This window comes from Drosophila nasuta, chromosome X (genome assembly GCF_023558535.2).
Source record: "Drosophila nasuta strain 15112-1781.00 chromosome X, ASM2355853v1, whole genome shotgun sequence".
In the NCBI taxonomy this organism is placed as follows: Eukaryota; Metazoa; Arthropoda; class Insecta; order Diptera; family Drosophilidae; genus Drosophila; species Drosophila nasuta.
In genome coordinates this window covers 2003703-2021641 of record NC_083459.1, presented here as the reverse complement: position 1 = coordinate 2021641, position 17939 = coordinate 2003703, and the positions used below count along the sequence as shown (strand labels likewise).

Sequence of the window (17939 nt, the reverse complement as noted above, 5' to 3'; positions counted from 1 at the left end):
AGAGACTTACATAAATATGTTAATCACATTTTGCTGTTCATAGTTTCGTTAACTTTTTGGTGGTTGTTCAAACGTTTTTGCAACTGTTGCCTTGAGATTCATCACGAATCGCTAAATTATGGATAGGTTCATTAATGCATTTATCAAGTTGTTGGCAGTTGTAAGCCGAAGTAATTTCGCAGACACATACACAGACAGATATAGAGATAAAGAGAGAATATTGAACTAGGTATCCAATTAGCTTGGCATATTTATGCCAGCGCACTGCAATCACGCGCTGCCCTTAAGTGCAGGCAAAAGACGAGCGAGCAGCTGTTACATCACTTGAGTGAATCGCTGAAGTTGCCAAAATGATAAAATAACTAAAAGAACTGTAGTATAAGATGATTGCAAAGGAGAGAAGAGGGCGAAGGCAAAAGCCGACACTTGGACACGCTTCAGACTGTTCAGATAGTATTTTCCTTTCCTCTTTTTTTTTTATTTTGGTCAGTCATGCTCGTTGTTGTTGTCATTATTTGAACTCCTCCTCCGCTGTGTGTGTGTGTGTGTGTGTGTGTGTGTGTGTGTGTGTGTATGTGTGAACTTGCCTTCAGCTGAGTTGAAACTTCAATTTACTGTTTGGATAATAAACGAGCTGTGCTAAAGTTTCAACAAGGCGGCATAGCGGAACACATTTAAAATGCCTGGCGTGCTCTGGCTCTAACTCTGCCCCCTCTCTTTCTCTCTCTCTCTCTCTCTCTCTCTCTCACTCTCTGTCGCTGTCTCTCGGTACGTGTGCCGCACAAGAGTTGCAACAGCAACAAGCGAGCGACGCTTGCATGTTGCCACCGCACACAATTTGAAAATGGCTGCCAAAAATAACAGGCCAACACAAATTGTGCACGCAAACTTGCGCTGGCCAAGGTCAGCTTCAAACTGAAGGACTCAAGGAAGAGAGAAAGAGAGAGAGAGAGCGACGTTCAAAATATTTCCAGCAGTTGGCAGTTGGCTTTAAACCACATTTGCATAATTCGTTCGCCTTCGTCTATTTTATTTTTTGGCCGTGATTCCAGCTGACTCACAGATTGATTGCAACGCTATCTTCAGCACCTCCCATGTGACTTCCACCTGCTTCTATCTACTATCTACTATCTACTTTCTTCCATCTCCCCAATTCCCTTTCCTGTCTTTCTGCCTTGCATTTCTCGTTGCCTCGCCAAGTTTGTATTTTCCTTTTCTTGTGAATCCAATTGCATGCCGCACGTACGAGTTTGCCGAATGAATTTGGGAACTCAACACGAGCATTACACTGCAAGAAAACTCTTTGTGGCAAAACGAAATACCAAATTAACTTGCCAACTATTCGCAAAAGTAATATGGAAAATTGTCATTTACAGCTAAACCAATTTCCATCCATTTCTTTTAACTTTATTCAAAAAGAATCTCTTTGAAATTAATTCGAAATAAAGTTCATATTCTATTTGTCTATGATATTGAAACAAAATTATTTTCATCTTTTATTTAAATTAACATAATAATAAATCTTAACAAAAATTAATATAAAATATTATATTCTACATAAAATTATTAAACATTCGCCCAACTTTGATTTTAAACTGTTTTTCTAAAGCTACGTTTTATATATTCTTCTATGCCTAGCTTTAGTTTTAATAGTAAATTGCGATTAGATTACAAACTTTTGCTTAAGAATATCCCACATATAAATAATTTGGTGGCTTTAATAAATAAACAGCCAGCAATGCCGTCTTTTAACTCATTCTTAAATATTTTCTTAAGCTCATTGTTTTCTGCTTTTGTTTTTTGCCTGTTGTGTGCTCTCAGCGTAGCACGAAAGCGATTTGCTGCAGCTGGTTGAATGCCACACGTGACGTCAGCTCACGTTACGATGCGGCTTCGCCACAAAACGACAATAGCTTTAACATTTAATGGACTCGACTCGACTTGGTCTCAACTGTCTGCTCAACATTTCATGCACTTTCCATTTAAGCTGAAAGCTGAAAGTCAAAACTTAAATTTGCAACTTGCCCCAACTTTCTCGTTGACTATGCAAAAGTTTACTTGATAACACTTGAAATAAAAGTAAAAATAAATGAAATTAATACTGAGTATTGCAAGTGCAAATCTATGCTAGTTTGATTTAAAGTCAGCAATGAAGTAGAGAAATCTTGTGGTTGGCCCCCAAAAGTGTGCTATAAAAATTAGTAGACAGCTCAGCTGAGTTGGCCCCCATAAGTATGCTATTAAAATTAGTAGACAGCTGAACTGTGAACTAAACGCCTTGGGATAAGCAATGAAATCGTATTTGTTACCATTTTGTGTCAATTTAAATGTTGATTAAGAACTAGAGAGAGAGATGAAGAGTGGAGCGAGAGGGAGATGGAGATGGAGATGGACAAACTCATTGAGACAGCTGGCAAGCAGTTCAAGGCTCTTGAGGCAAGTTGGTCAATTGATGTCACGTTGTTTGGCGTTGCTGCTGCTTCTGCTGTTGCTGCTGCATTTGCATTTAATTTTAAGCCATTAATTGGCCCCAGAGCTGAAAAAGTGTCGCAGCAGCAACATTGCTTGCGAAAGGATGCTTTGACGCTAGCCTAAAAATAGTCGAAGCGTCGAACGTGGCACGAGGCAGTTGATGCCGGCGGCGGGGGCTAGGCTGGGCTGGGCGGGGCTGAGGGGGGGTAGAGGACTGGGTCGTTGCTTTGATTTTGCCGAGTGCGAGTGCGAATGCGAGAATACGAATGCGAGAGGCAAACTGCCTCGTTGCGTTGCCTTGACCGGCATGTATACAGACAAGAGCAGCGAACAAGATGTGTACAGAACGAAAGAAGGAAAGAACGAGCGAGAGCCAGAGAAAGAGAAAGAGAGAGAGAGAGAGAGAGAGACGCACATGGCATGAAAAAACGATGAGTAAGAGATGGAAAGAGAGGCCAAGATGTGGCCCCATAAGATTTATGAGCTGATTTGCAGTAGAAGCGGCGACCTGCTTTGATTTGGATTTCAATTTGAATTTGGATTTGGATTTGAATTTGAGTTTGAATCTGAATTTGAATTTGAATTGTGGCTTTGGCATTGCATTGAACTTCAGGCCCGAAGAGTCTTATGCAACAAACGCCAGCAGCAACGCAGCAGCAACTACCGGAAGTCCAACAACAAATACAAATACGACTAGAATGAATGAGTGTGTGTGTGTGTGTGTGTGTGTGTGTGTGTGTGTGTGTGTATGTCTGTGTGAGTGAATGGAAGCCGGGCTTGTAAATAGGTCGCGTTTGCTGGCTGCACTGCAAAAGTTGCCTGCAACTGGCAAATGGCGCTGGATCTGGCACACAATGACGTCACGCGCACTCAGTTTCAGTTTGTGTGGTGCCGCTGACCTATATACACACACACACACACACACACACATAAAAGTAGGTGCAGCGAGTGCGAGACAGAGCGAGAGCGCAACAGCTGCATTGAGTCAGCGGTTGGTTGAGTGTGTGACATTTACATAGATAAACAGCGCACACACATACATCCGAAAAGCAGGCCGCCTTGTCTCTGTCTCCGTGAATGTGTGTTTTTCATTGACACACACACACTCACATACGCTCAGTTATGTACAGAGAGAAAGAGAAAGCGAGAGAGAGATAGAGATAGAGAGAAAGGCACAGTCAAGTGCTTGTTGTGTTGGCGTTTTGCATAAAACTTCAATTGTTTGTTGACATTTCGATGCAAATGCGGTGCAAGTGTAGGCACACATACATACACATAGTATAGTATATAAATATACCATATGTACATACATATGCCTGACCATTTGCCGGATATGGATAATTATCCATATGCCCAGATGCTGCACATAAAAGCGCATTTCTATGCCAGTTTTCGATGCTGACGTCATGCGATAATAAAAATGAAGGGAAACGAGAGCATGAAAACGCGAATGGAGATTACATACCTGTATCTCCATTCGCATATGTGTGTGTGTGAAAGGAATGCAACATATAGTAATCTGCAAACTAACTAAGTTTCGCTTTTGACAAACAATTTGTCTCGCTTGGCATTTCAATTATGCACAAATGCATTTCGTTGCCCCGAGCCGGGCCTTCAATTATTTGGCAGTGTCTGCTAGGGCCAGGCTCACTTGTCCAGACCACACCAAACCTGAACAGAGCAGAGCAGATACGATAGCTCACCGTGTATCTGTGCGAGTCATCAAATATGCAATTATGTGGCCAAATATTAAGCCAGCCACGAGCGAGCGAAAGAGAGAGAGAGCGATTGGTAGTAGATTGCCTGAATTGGCCTGGCCTGCCCTGGCTTGCCTGTCGTCCACTTACACGCTTAATTAAATGCCATGGCGCCAAAAACTAGGCAACATGCCATGCCACAAAATATGGACGACAACAGCAATAAAAAAACATCTAGCGGGGGCGGCGATGCATCGAGAATAACAGCTGCACATTGTTGGCAACATCAGCGATAAGGGCAACACACACACTCACACACACACAGACACACAGACACACAGAGAAAATGGTTTTTGGGCACATTGCCAGGCAGCGAGCGAGCAAGCGAGCGACGCCTTGCTCTATGGAATGCCGCCTTTTAATATATGTCTATGTGATTGTAATACAATTTCAATTACATGTGTAAACATATATTGCCTTCCTGTGGGTGGCCGACCTCCTCATTGTATGTGTGTGTGTGTGTGTGTGGCTGAGGCCAAAAACCATTTCAACTTTCAATGCGCATTTAATGGCTGAGCAAGAGAAAGGGGCTCTCATTGGTTTGGTTGGTTTGCCAAGAAATATAAAAATACCACACACTATTGAAATACTAAATACCACAGCATATTCTATATATACACATACATATACACTAAATGGAAAATATCAAATATCAATTACAGCTCAGCTGAGCATTTGATTTGATTGTTGCATTATGCATCGCATGCATTTTGTATTGCATATCAAATTGATTTGAATAAAATCAAATTTATACCAATCCAATTTAATGCAGCACACGTTCGCTCGCTGCTGTGTAATGCTGTGCACTTCCCCCTCACCTCTTTTGGCTTACCTCATCTCGCTGTCTTCATGAGTTCTTAAAGCTGATGCTGCAGTTGCTTTGTATGTCAGTCCAATTGCGATTGCTTCGATTACGTTATTGTGATTAATTTGGCAGTGTTCTACGCTAAAAACACTTGAAGAACTTGCATTTAAAAATCATGAAAGCATTAGAAATATTATACAATTAGAATTGCAAATATAGCATTGAGTATAAACAATTGCAATAAATGAATGTTAAATTGCGATAAATGAACATATTGATGGGACTATCGTAATAATTTAAACGGGCTGCAATAGTAGAAAAGTACATACGAGTGTGCTCGACTACGAAGTACTCGCAGTCCAGTTGCATTAAAACCAAAACAGAGCGGTATTATTCTTAAAATATACCAAATAAATATGCTTAAAATGAAAACACAAATATACCCAATGCTGTATTTGGTATTTCGATATACCACAGAGAAAAAATATACCACGTTATCATACCGAACAATACTAAAATTTATCAAGGGCTATACTTGGTATATCAATATACTATTACATTCAAAATATGCCATAGAGGAAAATAGTCTATAAGTTTATTTCTTGAAAAACTTAATCTGCGAACAACAAAAAGAAGTGCTGACAAAAAAATTGTTTAGCTCTATCTCTTTTAATTCCTGAGATTTAAGTGTTCATAATACCAAATAAATATACCCAAATTACAAAAATATACTGATATATCTATATACTATTACTTTCGTAATATACAATACATTAGAGAAAAAATATACCAGATTGCGAACCTAAGCAAATAACCTTTTTTATCATATAAATATATTTCTTGAACAACTTAATTTGTGACATCATCTTGCAGCATTTGAAATCTAAGTGCTCATAATACCGTTCTACGTACTCTATGGAAGTTGTTAGAATACAATAAATGAACTGAAGAGTGGCAGCTAATTTTCATATTATTTATAAATCTATACACAACATTCATTGTCCAGACAATGATTGTCTTGTCTTAACGTTCTGTCTTTAATGTTTTTTTTAGAAACTATTCTACTATAGTTGATTGTTCGTATATGTATGTCCTTCAACTTCTTCTTTAGCATTTATACAGCTCCCTTTTCAATAAATACGAATTTCCCAACCAACTATTTTATAATCGTTTTAAACTTCAACGTTATATTTTATGTTCATTTGAAGCATCAACGTATTAACGAATGAACATAATTTTTATTTGCAGGTCTTTGCCCAAATTGAGCAGTCAAGACGAAGAAGGGGGGGCTGGTCATGGCTTTGGTGGCGGACCACAACACTTTGAACCCATTCCTCACGATCATGATTTCTGCGAGAGAGTCGTTATAAATGTAAGTTTACAAAATGCACACTCACACACACGATTTGGGATCTACTTTGGAATGAATTTCAATTTGTAGGTAAGCGGGTTAAGGTTTGAGACACAACTACGTACGCTAAATCAATTCCCGGACACACTGCTTGGGGATCCAGCTCGGAGATTACGGTACTTTGACCCGCTTAGAAATGAATATTTTTTTGACCGTAGTCGTCCGAGCTTCGATGCGATTTTATACTATTATCAGAGTGGTAAGTGTCGCAGACTCCGCTCATTCGATAAAATATATACTATATGAAAATGAATAACTTGCTAATCTCTATAATGTTTCTCTTCTATTTTTCTATCCCCCCCCAAATATCCCCCGAACAAAACATTCCCGTCAATGTCCTCCTCAACCACATCAAAAAAACCGAAAACGAAAACGAACAACTATAACTCTTGAACCGCTTATTGTATATTCAATTTACATACTATCACACACACACACACACACACACACACACACACACACACACTTTCTCTCTCTCTCTCTCTCACACACTCACTCACCTGCTAAACTGGCACCACAACAACAACAACAACAACAACAATTTTGACACCTCTAATTCACAGGTGGCCGACTACGGAGACCGGTCAATGTCCCTTTAGACGTATTTAGTGAAGAAATAAAATTTTATGAATTAGGTGATCAAGCAATTAATAAATTCAGGTAAGCCTGTTGCCCACAATAAAACCTCCCAAAAACAAAACAAATTAAAAACGAAAAGAAATAACAACTCACAAAAATAATAACAAAAATAAACAAGAAAATACTACAAAACCAAAATACCGAAAACTAAATACTAACAAATGAAAACAAGTGAGAAAGCTACAATCGAGTGTGCTCGACTGTGGCATACCCGCTACCCATTCTTCAAATATACCAAATTAATATACCAAAAATATGCGTAAATATACCAAATATGTATATGGTATATTTACATACTTAGTTTAATATACATAAATATACCAAATGATATGTTTAATAAATATACCAAATGCTATATTTGGTATATTAACATACTAGCTTATTCAAATTATACCATAGAATACGAACGTTCAGGTAGCGGGTATAAAAAGTGCAGCAAGAGGCAAATTGGTTTTGCTTATTGGCAGCAGCGAATTATTTACATGAGGCATGCAACACGGCACCGACATTTGACCAGCGACTTGCACTCAGACACACACACACTCACACATATAGTTACGCAGACTAACACTAACAAACAAATAATTGAATTAACTCCGCAGTCGCAATAACTGCGAAGTTTTATCAACTTGGGTCCAAATGGATTCACTACACAAAAGGTTTTTAATTTCGAATTAAACTTCAAACCATAAGTAGAACTGTTTGAACTTTATTTTTTATTTAGAAACGGAATCATGTTTTTAATTAAGATTTCAAAGTATTTTTATCGATTTAAATATACAAAAAAATAGACAAAAATTGATTAACAATAACTGTGAAATACCTCCTAAATATTTTGATAAAAGCAAAAGTGTGGTATTACATTTATAATATACCAAATTAATAAAACCGCGAAGAAATATGAAAATATGCAAAGGCATATAATTGGTATATTGATATAGTAAAACATTCAAAATAAACAGTAGACTACAAAATATAGAAATTTGTCAACAAAAGGTAAAACATAGAACTATTTGTTAAATGATTTCTTAATTTTTTATTTGATCGCAACCAATTAACAATATCAATATGAGAGTGAAAGCACAATATTGTTAATCTTTCGGATTACAATCTGAGATATAAACAGTAAATAACAATGAAATGCGCATTAATTTTGTGTTCGATGCGACTTTAAAAAGTTAAATTTGCCAAACTAGAATGCGATTGGAATGCACATTGTTGGAAAAACAAATATGAACAACATAGACGCCAGCCAGTTTATTATTATCCTTTGTCCGGCGGTCGTAAAAGCGCCATTCAGCTTGACAATTTCTGGCATTTATTGAGCGTGTTGAGCATTGAGCGCATTTTGTGGCTTTTCCCGGAAATGCAGTTGCATTCTTTGCATTCGTTTTCAAATAAAATGGGACAGAAGAGACAGACACGGACTTGGACACGGACACGGACACGGACTGTTGTTGTTGGACTTGTAACTCGCATCAATTGTTAATCACTTGACCACCAGCTTAAAATTTTGTTGGTACGGCAAATAAATGGGGGCACTGTGGCCGGCCGGAACCGTTCAAGCCAAAGATGTGGTGGTCACCCTTAAAGAGTTTGGAGTTCACGAGCCAACAATATAAAGAGTTGGCCAACATATATTTGCATATCATTTTGATTCAATTTCAATCTCAATCTCAATCTGAATTTCAATTTATAAACTTTCAAATTTGCAACTACGAATTCACTATACAATTTTTTTTACTCTCTAACACAATTCTGCAAATGTAATTCACATAATTTATGTTATCGATTTTTTGTGTTGCATTTATCGATTACATGAATAATTCGATTACATAGCTTGTTCGCTTTGATACTATTCTCGGGCTGCCAAAATCGCTGCTTAGGGCTACTTAAAAACAACAACAAATTAACCAAAATCAAAATCAAAACTTAATGCTTAAACACACACCCACACACACACACACACACACACACACACACACACACACACACACACACACACAAACAACACACACATATTTAGACACACACATTCACACGCTATTACATTAATGATTTAATGAACTATTTTGAATACGTTGCTCAGCCATTGAACTGTATGCTTGCTCTTTTATTCCAACAGAGAGGATGAAGGCTTTATTAAAGAGGAAGAAAGACCATTACCGGATAATGAGAAACAAAGAAAAGTCTGGCTGCTCTTTGAGTACCCAGAGAGCTCGCAAGCCGCCAGAGTTGTAGCCATAATTAGTGTATTTGTTATATTGCTATCAATTGTTATATTTTGTCTAGAAACATTACCCGAATTTAAGCATTACAAGGTGCGTAATTTCTTTATTCTATATTAATTTCACTTTTCGCCCTTTTGACTCGCAAAACGTGACTCGCATTCGTTTTCGAATTTCTCTTTGGCTTTCACATTTTACAGGTGTTCAATACAACAACAAATGGCACAAAAATCGAGGAAGACGAGGTGCCTGACATCACAGATCCTTTCTTCCTTATAGAAACGTTATGTATTATTTGGTTTACATTTGAACTAACTGTCAGGTATGTGAACAATCCAAACTCTACTTTTGAAACTATTCTACTGTAGTATCTAGGTTAACGAACGTTTTAGAAAGTCTTTCTATCGACCGCCAGGAGGCGATGTAATGCTGTAAACATTACATTTCCGATAGCTCAATATTTCTCAATTCCATAGTCGATTAATTTTCGACTATCAATATATATAAACTTATGACTTGCTTAGCTTAAAATATATATAGTACCATAACTATTGTTATATTGATAGAATATTTGTATATTTTCTTTTTTTTCTGTACCTTTCTTTTCTTTCTCTCTCCATCTCTTTCTCTTTATCTCTTCCTCTCTTTGAATTTACGTTTCTCGTCTTTCTCTCTCTCTCTCTCTCTCTCTCTCTCTCTCTTTCTGTCTTTCTATATTCTATTCTATCTATCATGTCGCGATATTTTTTGTGTTGCGCCCGCGCAGGTTCCTCGCATGTCCGAACAAATTAAATTTCTGCAGGGATGTCATGAATGTTATCGACATAATCGCCATCATTCCGTACTTTATAACACTAGCGACTGTCGTTGCCGAAGAGGAGGATACGTTAAATCTTCCAAAAGCGCCAGTCAGTCCACAGGTATGAACTTTTTGTTTGGCCAAAACTGTAATGCTAATCACACGCACACACTCACACTCACACTCTCACATACACACATACACACACACACATTCCATTAGCCTAACAACACACCTACGAATACACTGTAAGAAAATAGAACAAATATCATGAAAAAAAAATAACAAATAATACACAAAACAAATTTTGTAGTCGAGTGTGATCGACTGTGAGATACCCGGCACGCGGCACGGGTATAACAACAGCCCAGTTTTTTATCCGATTGAACAAATTTCGAATATGAAAATGCATGCAAATGACAAACAATATTATTACCAACCTACATATTACCATCGCTGGGGCCTTTTGAATTAAAGATAATGAACTCGACTTACGGACTCTTTAAAAGATTATTTCGTACTGTTTTATGTTGTTACCAAAACACCCTTCAGCCCTTTTGGGTACCGGGTATAATTACAGAATAACGTCGTCGCGATGTTTCTTTTTTTTGTTTTTGTTTTTTGTCTAAGTAACCAAAAATGCCTGCTTTGAGTTTTTGATAATCACGTTTTTTTAATGAATGTGATTCCTCGATTTGAGACTGAACATTGAGAGCTTTTGATTTGTGATAGAGCAATGCTTTTGCCTATATAGTAAACTATATACATATACATATCTATATAAATATATACTTGATACTTGATCAACTTGATTTAAACGCTATCCTTAGTGCCTTTTCGTACTACTATCGTAACATCGTACTAAACACTTGCTACGAATCATTGTTGTATATTAACTAACCAACACACACACACACACACACACACCAAGTATACACACTCACACACACTCAAAATAAATACATATATAAATATAAACCTAAATATACAAATATATTCAAACCAATACTCTACTATTATATATATAAAAATACACACGAACTAAATTAAAAGAAAAAAAAAAAACACTACATAAGTTGCATACATCAATCAATATACATAAAAATATATATATATAAATAATTATAAATTTTTAGGACAAGTCATCGAATCAGGCTATGTCCTTGGCAATATTACGAGTGATACGATTAGTTCGAGTATTTCGAATATTTAAGTTATCTAGGCATTCGAAGGGTTTACAAATATTAGGACGAACTCTGAAAGCCTCAATGCGGGAATTAGGTTTACTTATATTTTTCTTATTTATAGGTAAGTTACAACAACAAAACAGCCAACAACAACAACAAAAGAAACAATACAAAAGCAAATACCAAAAATCCTACCCAACTAAAAAAAAAAAAAAAACAAAGCACATCCCCACACAATATATTTACACCCACTCCCCGTTTCTCTCTCTGTATTTATCTAACTATCCAATTTACTTATGACCAACGAACGATCTACGACCCAAACGGACCTTCCAACTAATACTTTCCCCCACCTCCGTAACTCTGACAGACTGTCACACAGTTCCAAAATTCAATACTCGTACCTCTACTCACAACGTTAGCCAAAGAAGAAGAAAGAAAGACTTCTGCTTAAACTAAAACAAACAACTACTGCTAAAATGTAGATATACATTATATAATTTAAGTACATTTACAACCAGCACATTATTAAACGCTCACCATTTGTTTTAAAAACAACAACAACAACAACAATAACAACACTTTCCCGATATAAAAAAAAAAAAGAATACTATATACTATATCCAATCCCCAAGCAAACAGAAAGTATTTCAAAAGTATTAAAGAACTACTACGTCAATTAAATGCTTTTTAACAATTATCATTTGTCATTTTAATTACCAAAACAAAACAAAAACAAAACAAAAATACTCAATACTCAAGATCGTAATGATCCAAGACAGCAGAAGATCGTGAGCTAGGCCACAAGTATTAGCTAAAAATAACCGTAATCGTAACCGTATACGTATTTAATGTTAGTTATACAGAGTCTTTTACGTCTACATAATACTCAGAAGGAGAAGACGAATATCAATTTAACATATATTACTAAAACTATAAACTATATACTATACTTATACTATACCAACTACTACTTTAGTTACATAATACCGAGTAGCTTAGCTAGTTAAAAAACAAGATGCAGCCACACACTTAGAGGCGCCTCTAGAGCGTATAATCCTACCTATGTACTAGACTACCTTATATGTGTATACTTAAACAACCAAAACCAAAAAAAAATCAGTACGTATCAATACTACTCTTTACATACATATATACATATATATATGATGTTATTGTCGTCTATACTAATTAGAGATTAAGTAATACTACCTCTACTACTTACTACTTACCAAAAGAAAACCTGCCTCTAATTACAATACAAAAAAAAAAAAAAAACAGCCACAGTATTTTTGTTGGTACTCGTATAACTTTTTCGGTTTATTGTTTTTCCTATTTTTTAATTTTTATTTTTGGTGTTTCTTTTTGTTTTTCTTTTGGTGGGTTCCCCGTTTGCGTCGGGAAAGAAGCAGAGATTTTTTTAGCTAGTCGGTAAATGAAGTAAACGTAAACGTAAACGTAAACAGTATAAAATATATATACATCTATATGTGTGTATATATCGTACAAATATATAATATATATAGAGATATTTTTTAAACATTTTTGATCGTCTTTGGCTAGAGAACAAAATCAATGTCAATGTACTCGAATTTTAGTCTATTACTCCTGATATACTTTCGACAGTGTAAAAACACGTATAACAATGGTTTTTATAAACGCCCCTCGCTAAAGTCGTTGGCAATTTTAAGGTCCATACGTATTTTGTTGCAGTACGCTAGATACACACTATCTCTCTCTCTCTCTCTCTCTCTCTCTCTCTTTATCTGTCTCTTTTTTTTATCAACTATATATATACATATATTCACAAAGTATTCTATAATTTTACACTTTTCACATTATCTTTATATTTTCCCAGTACTTTAATCTGTTCATATGACTTTTCACAACTTTCTTTGGCGTCTTTGCACACAACTTACGCACAAAATGCCTTAAAATTGGCAAGCTTCTTTGCGTTGAATTGTCCAAAACAACAACTACAACAACATCCAAAAAAAAAAAGATACTCGATAAAAATAATAATAATGAAAATAGTAATGTAGTGAAAAATAAACAGAAATGAAAATAGTACAAAGTTTTTGAAAAGCTTTAAAATACAAAAAAAATACATATACTTTTAATATAAATACTTACCTATATATATATATATACATATTTTGTATTGTTGTTCAAGTTTTACCATAATCAAGTTGTTCGCATTACGTAACCGTAATCGTAACCGTAATCGTAATCGTAACCGTAATCGTAATCGTACTCGTATTTGTTATCGTAATTATCGTAAACGTAACTTCATCTACGTTGTTTTTGATGTCGTTTCTTTGGCTTTTAGTTTTTAGTTTGTTGTTATATCTGTTGAACTAATTACCTCTAACCAACAAAAATATACATATATGTATATATGATATATACACTACTTAATCGAATCGAATCAGCGGTTTCTGAGTTCCATTCCGTTCCATTCCGTTGCGTTGCATTGCGTTCAATTGAGTTTTGTGTTTCATTGTGTTGCGTTAAAAATATTCTTGGGCTTTCCAAAAAAAAAAAAAATACAAAAAAACGCAGGAGGATGATAGTTAGTTAAGTTAACTAGCGCCTGCTAATGAACATACTAAAACTATGTACGTTGTATATTGGTCGTAATGCACCAGCAAATAAATAATCGATACATGTAATTACCTAACTACTTATCAACTAAACTCATCTAGCCTAACTTTACAGAACCCCAAAAAAGGTGATCGTACAATCTAATCTATACTATCATATATATATTCTATTGTTTTTATGTGTATTATCGAGTGGAGATCTTTCTCGCCGGAAGAACTTGTTTCATTCCATTTCATTACGTTTCGATTTTGTTTCCATATACATATTATTTGCCTTGCTGTAGTGTAGTATATATATGTACATATATATGTATGTGTATATCTATATACGTATATATCAACTATATATCAACTACTAATACTATATATGAATAACGTATGTATATCGTATTGTACAAAGTATACTCAAAACTAGTTAGTTTCTGTTTATATCTTAACAAAACAACAACAATAAACAATAACTCGTATATAAAACGAATAACAAAATGTCATTTAGTTAGTTTGCAACAACAATCTAGATACTAGAAGCATTACTAACCCCCTACTACTTTTACACATGTGTATTCGAGAGAACTTCTTGGCAGACCAAAGCGAATCGATCAAGTCTGCCAAACTAATGCCGCACAAATGTTGAAAGAGAGATTTATACGGAGCTCAGCTCAGCTCAGCATTTGTGGGGCCCAAGAACACTTCGGTTTGTGGCCGAAGACTTTCGTTGTGAGCATATTTCTCCTTTATTTCGATTTGTAATATTTTGCGAACCAATTATTGTGATACACTTACCCAACACACCAACACACCAACACACCCAGACACGAACACACACTCGCACACCACTTTACTATTTACTGATAATGTGATTTCAACTAAGTTTTTGCCACTTGAAACTATTCTACTATATTTTGTAACACTGTTTTCTTTATAGTTTCTGCACAGATTAATAACAAAATCAATACGTAGCAAAATAAAAAATGGCGAATTGAACTAGAGCTTGAAACTCTTTCAATTCGTCAATTATTGTATGTATATCTCTTGTAGTTGTTTTTTAACGAGAATCAAAACATAAACAATACACAGTCGAAATATATTTAGATATTTCGACATACACACACACACACACACACACACACACACTTACAATACGTTCTTCACACACGAATTATTCATAAAATTTCTCTTGACATTTTGGATGGTTTTTCACGATCGACGACCCAAGCAGAAACTGAAAATGAAATGGATGCGATATATGAATCTATATACATTTCTCCCTCACTTAATTACTAACAAATTAATGTGTACATTTAATCGCCGACGAATTTCATAGAACTAATCGATCGATCTTTGTTTAAAATTATACGCCCAGGCGTTGTACTATTTTCGTCGGCGGTTTATTTCGCGGAGGCTGGCAGCGAAAGTTCGTTTTTCAAGTCCATACCCGACGGATTCTGGTGGGCTGTGGTGACCATGACTACGGTGGGATATGGTGATATGAGGTATAACTTACATTTACATCTATTCCATCTATCAATCCAACTTAACCAACCAAATAACAACTGCAACTTCGTCCTTGTACATTTTATATCCACCTGCTAAACTGTAACAAAGCGCTACTCTCTCTTTCTGTCTCTTTGTGTGTCTCTTCCTCTCTTTCTTTTCTTGTGACTAACAATTTCTGTGTATTTTTTCTCTCTCTTTCATTTCCCTCAAAGTTTAAAACATATCGAAAACAGGCACTTTGTCTATCATTCCTTTTTTAATCCCTTTCTCTCTATCTCTCTATCTGTGCGTTAACTTTGCTTTAGCATTTGAGAGCTCTTCTCATCCAAGAAGTTGCCCAGATCTGTCTTCAGTATTCTTTCCTAGTGAAGTTCTCCTCGTGTACAGTTACATCAGAAACACATAGATATGTTATGTACATACATATATAAAAATACCTCTCTGTGTCTTGAACTACTTACAACTTATCCTATTCTTTAACCGTCTGTAACAATACGCTCTTCACCATATCTATCTATATTCAAATATATACATATATATTATATATGTAAGTCGTTTCTTGTATATAAGCTAGCTCCCTTCATCTGCCATCATCATCATCAGCATCAATGTTGCATCACCGTCTTCGTTTCGTCTTCGTCGTCGTTGTCGTCTTCGTTTTCGTTTTCGTTTTCGTCTTCGTTGTTTGATTGTTGTAATCGCTCGCTGTAACTCCTCATAAGTTTCCTCCTCCGACCATCCCAGCTACTTAATTTGATCTATAACTTTGAATCACAAATCAATAGATGTTGCTGTTGTTGTTCACTTGCTTTTCAATTACTTGAGTAATCTAACAAAGTGCGCTTTATCTACTTTTATTTTTATTCTTATGTTTCATCAAAAATGGTTTTGATTTAATTTCAGTTTTCTTTTTGTTTGTTCTATTTTTCTTGAATATTTGAGAATTTTTCAGCATGATATGCATTTGGGAGACTTCTGCTCCTGATTTTTTATGTTTCGTCTAGTTCTTGAGTTTCCAAATATACCCCAAGCAGAATATAATTCACAACTCAAAATCGAATATCACATACTACAAAACAATTCGAAAGCATCATACAAAAACATTTGTCGTCGTCTTTGTTTTCGTCTTCGTCCTCGTCTTCGTCTCTGTTTTCATCCACGTATTCGTCTCCGTTTTCGTCTTCGTATTCGTATTCGTTTTCGTCTTCGTTTTGCATCATCGTCAACGTTGAATTAATGATTTAGGATTGAGGATACGAGTATCACCATATTTCTAGGCCAAACAGAGCACACCAGAAACCGATTGCTCTCGGCTCCCATTCTCTACCTCTCTATCTCTATTTCTTTTTCTATCTCCTAATCGTCCAATCGCTGGTCAGCGTTTTCTGCTTGGGAATGCCGCGGCTATGTTTTGCCATTGTCATTATACAGAAACTGAATTGAAATCCAAAAACTACTCATTTACTAGTTACTCTATGACTGAAAAACGTGTTACACAATGCCCACAACAAAACGAGAATCACGAGAAACAACAAAAACCCTATATCTTCCCAAAGCGAGGAATCGCAGCAATGCGAAAGAGATCCGGTTCCAGTTCCAGTTCCAGTTCCGGTGCAGATTCCGCTTTGTCCGCAAAAGTTCCGGCGAGTCACAAAAAAGAAGAAAAGAATGCCACGCATTGTGTGACACGTTTAAGCTCGACACATACACACACACACACACACACACACACACACACACACACACACACACACACACACACACACACGCACACACACTTACATTTACACGTAGAGAGTTGAACATGCGGACCGTTACAACGAATCTAGCCAAAGACCAAAACCAACAACAGACAACAGAACTTGCGGACACCCCGCCAAATCGGCACCATGCAACAACCAAAAACTCTTTTCGTTTCAATTGACTTTATTAGTTCACAAAAAAACCAAAAAAAAAAATAATAAACTAAAAAAAAATACATTTTTATATATTAAAAGTAAAAAAAAAGAGAAAAAAGAAACAAAAATTTTTATAAATATGTTTTATATCGAGCCGGAACCAATGCAAAGCAATTTCTCCCATCAATTTTTTTAGGCGTCGTACTCTTCTCATCAGCGGTTTATTTTGCGGAAGCTGGAAGCGAAAATTCCTTCTTCAAGTCCATACCCGATGCATTTTGGTGGGCTGTGGTCACCATGACCACCGTTGGATATGGTGACATGACGTATGCAAATCTATACAATTACAATTCTAACTTTTCTGATTATTATTATTATTATTATTATTATTGCGATTATCATTTCAACATTTATGCATTATCGTTTCCGTTTCCGTTACTGTTATCGTTATCGTTATCGTTCTTGTTTTTTGTTTCTCAGTTTTTTGTTGTTCATTTTGTTTGTGTGTCGACGCCTTTTGCTGCGTCAACGCATTGTAGTTTATTTATACGAAAATGTCGCAAAATGTGTTTATCATTATTTCTTAAACCACATACTAACCATAAACTATATATACTACTACTAAGTCGTAAGCCAAAGAAAT

At 35.9% G+C, this 17939-nt stretch overlaps 1 protein-coding gene across 18 annotated transcripts in view; it reads left to right on the top strand.

Annotated features, from left to right (window-relative positions):
- LOC132796862 (potassium voltage-gated channel protein Shaker) overlaps nt 1-17939 on the top strand; it is a 202983-nt gene that overhangs the window by 166137 nt on the left and 18907 nt on the right. For 17 of the 18 annotated variants that reach the window (XM_060808198.1, XM_060808204.1, XM_060808193.1 and 14 more), the window contains 8 exons: nt 6283-6406; nt 6476-6644; nt 7009-7105; nt 9210-9405; nt 9513-9634; nt 10079-10232; nt 11248-11419; nt 17493-17622. In XM_060808198.1, coding sequence (XP_060664181.1) covers nt 6283-6406; nt 6476-6644; nt 7009-7105; nt 9210-9405; nt 9513-9634; nt 10079-10232; nt 11248-11419; nt 17493-17622 — 1164 coding nt within the window. Of the gene's footprint in view, nt 1-6282; nt 6407-6475; nt 6645-7008; nt 7106-9209; nt 9406-9512; nt 9635-10078; nt 10233-11247; nt 11420-15264; nt 15395-17492; nt 17623-17939 lie in introns of all 18 variants that reach the window. The other variant, XM_060808205.1, reaches the window with a different exon arrangement.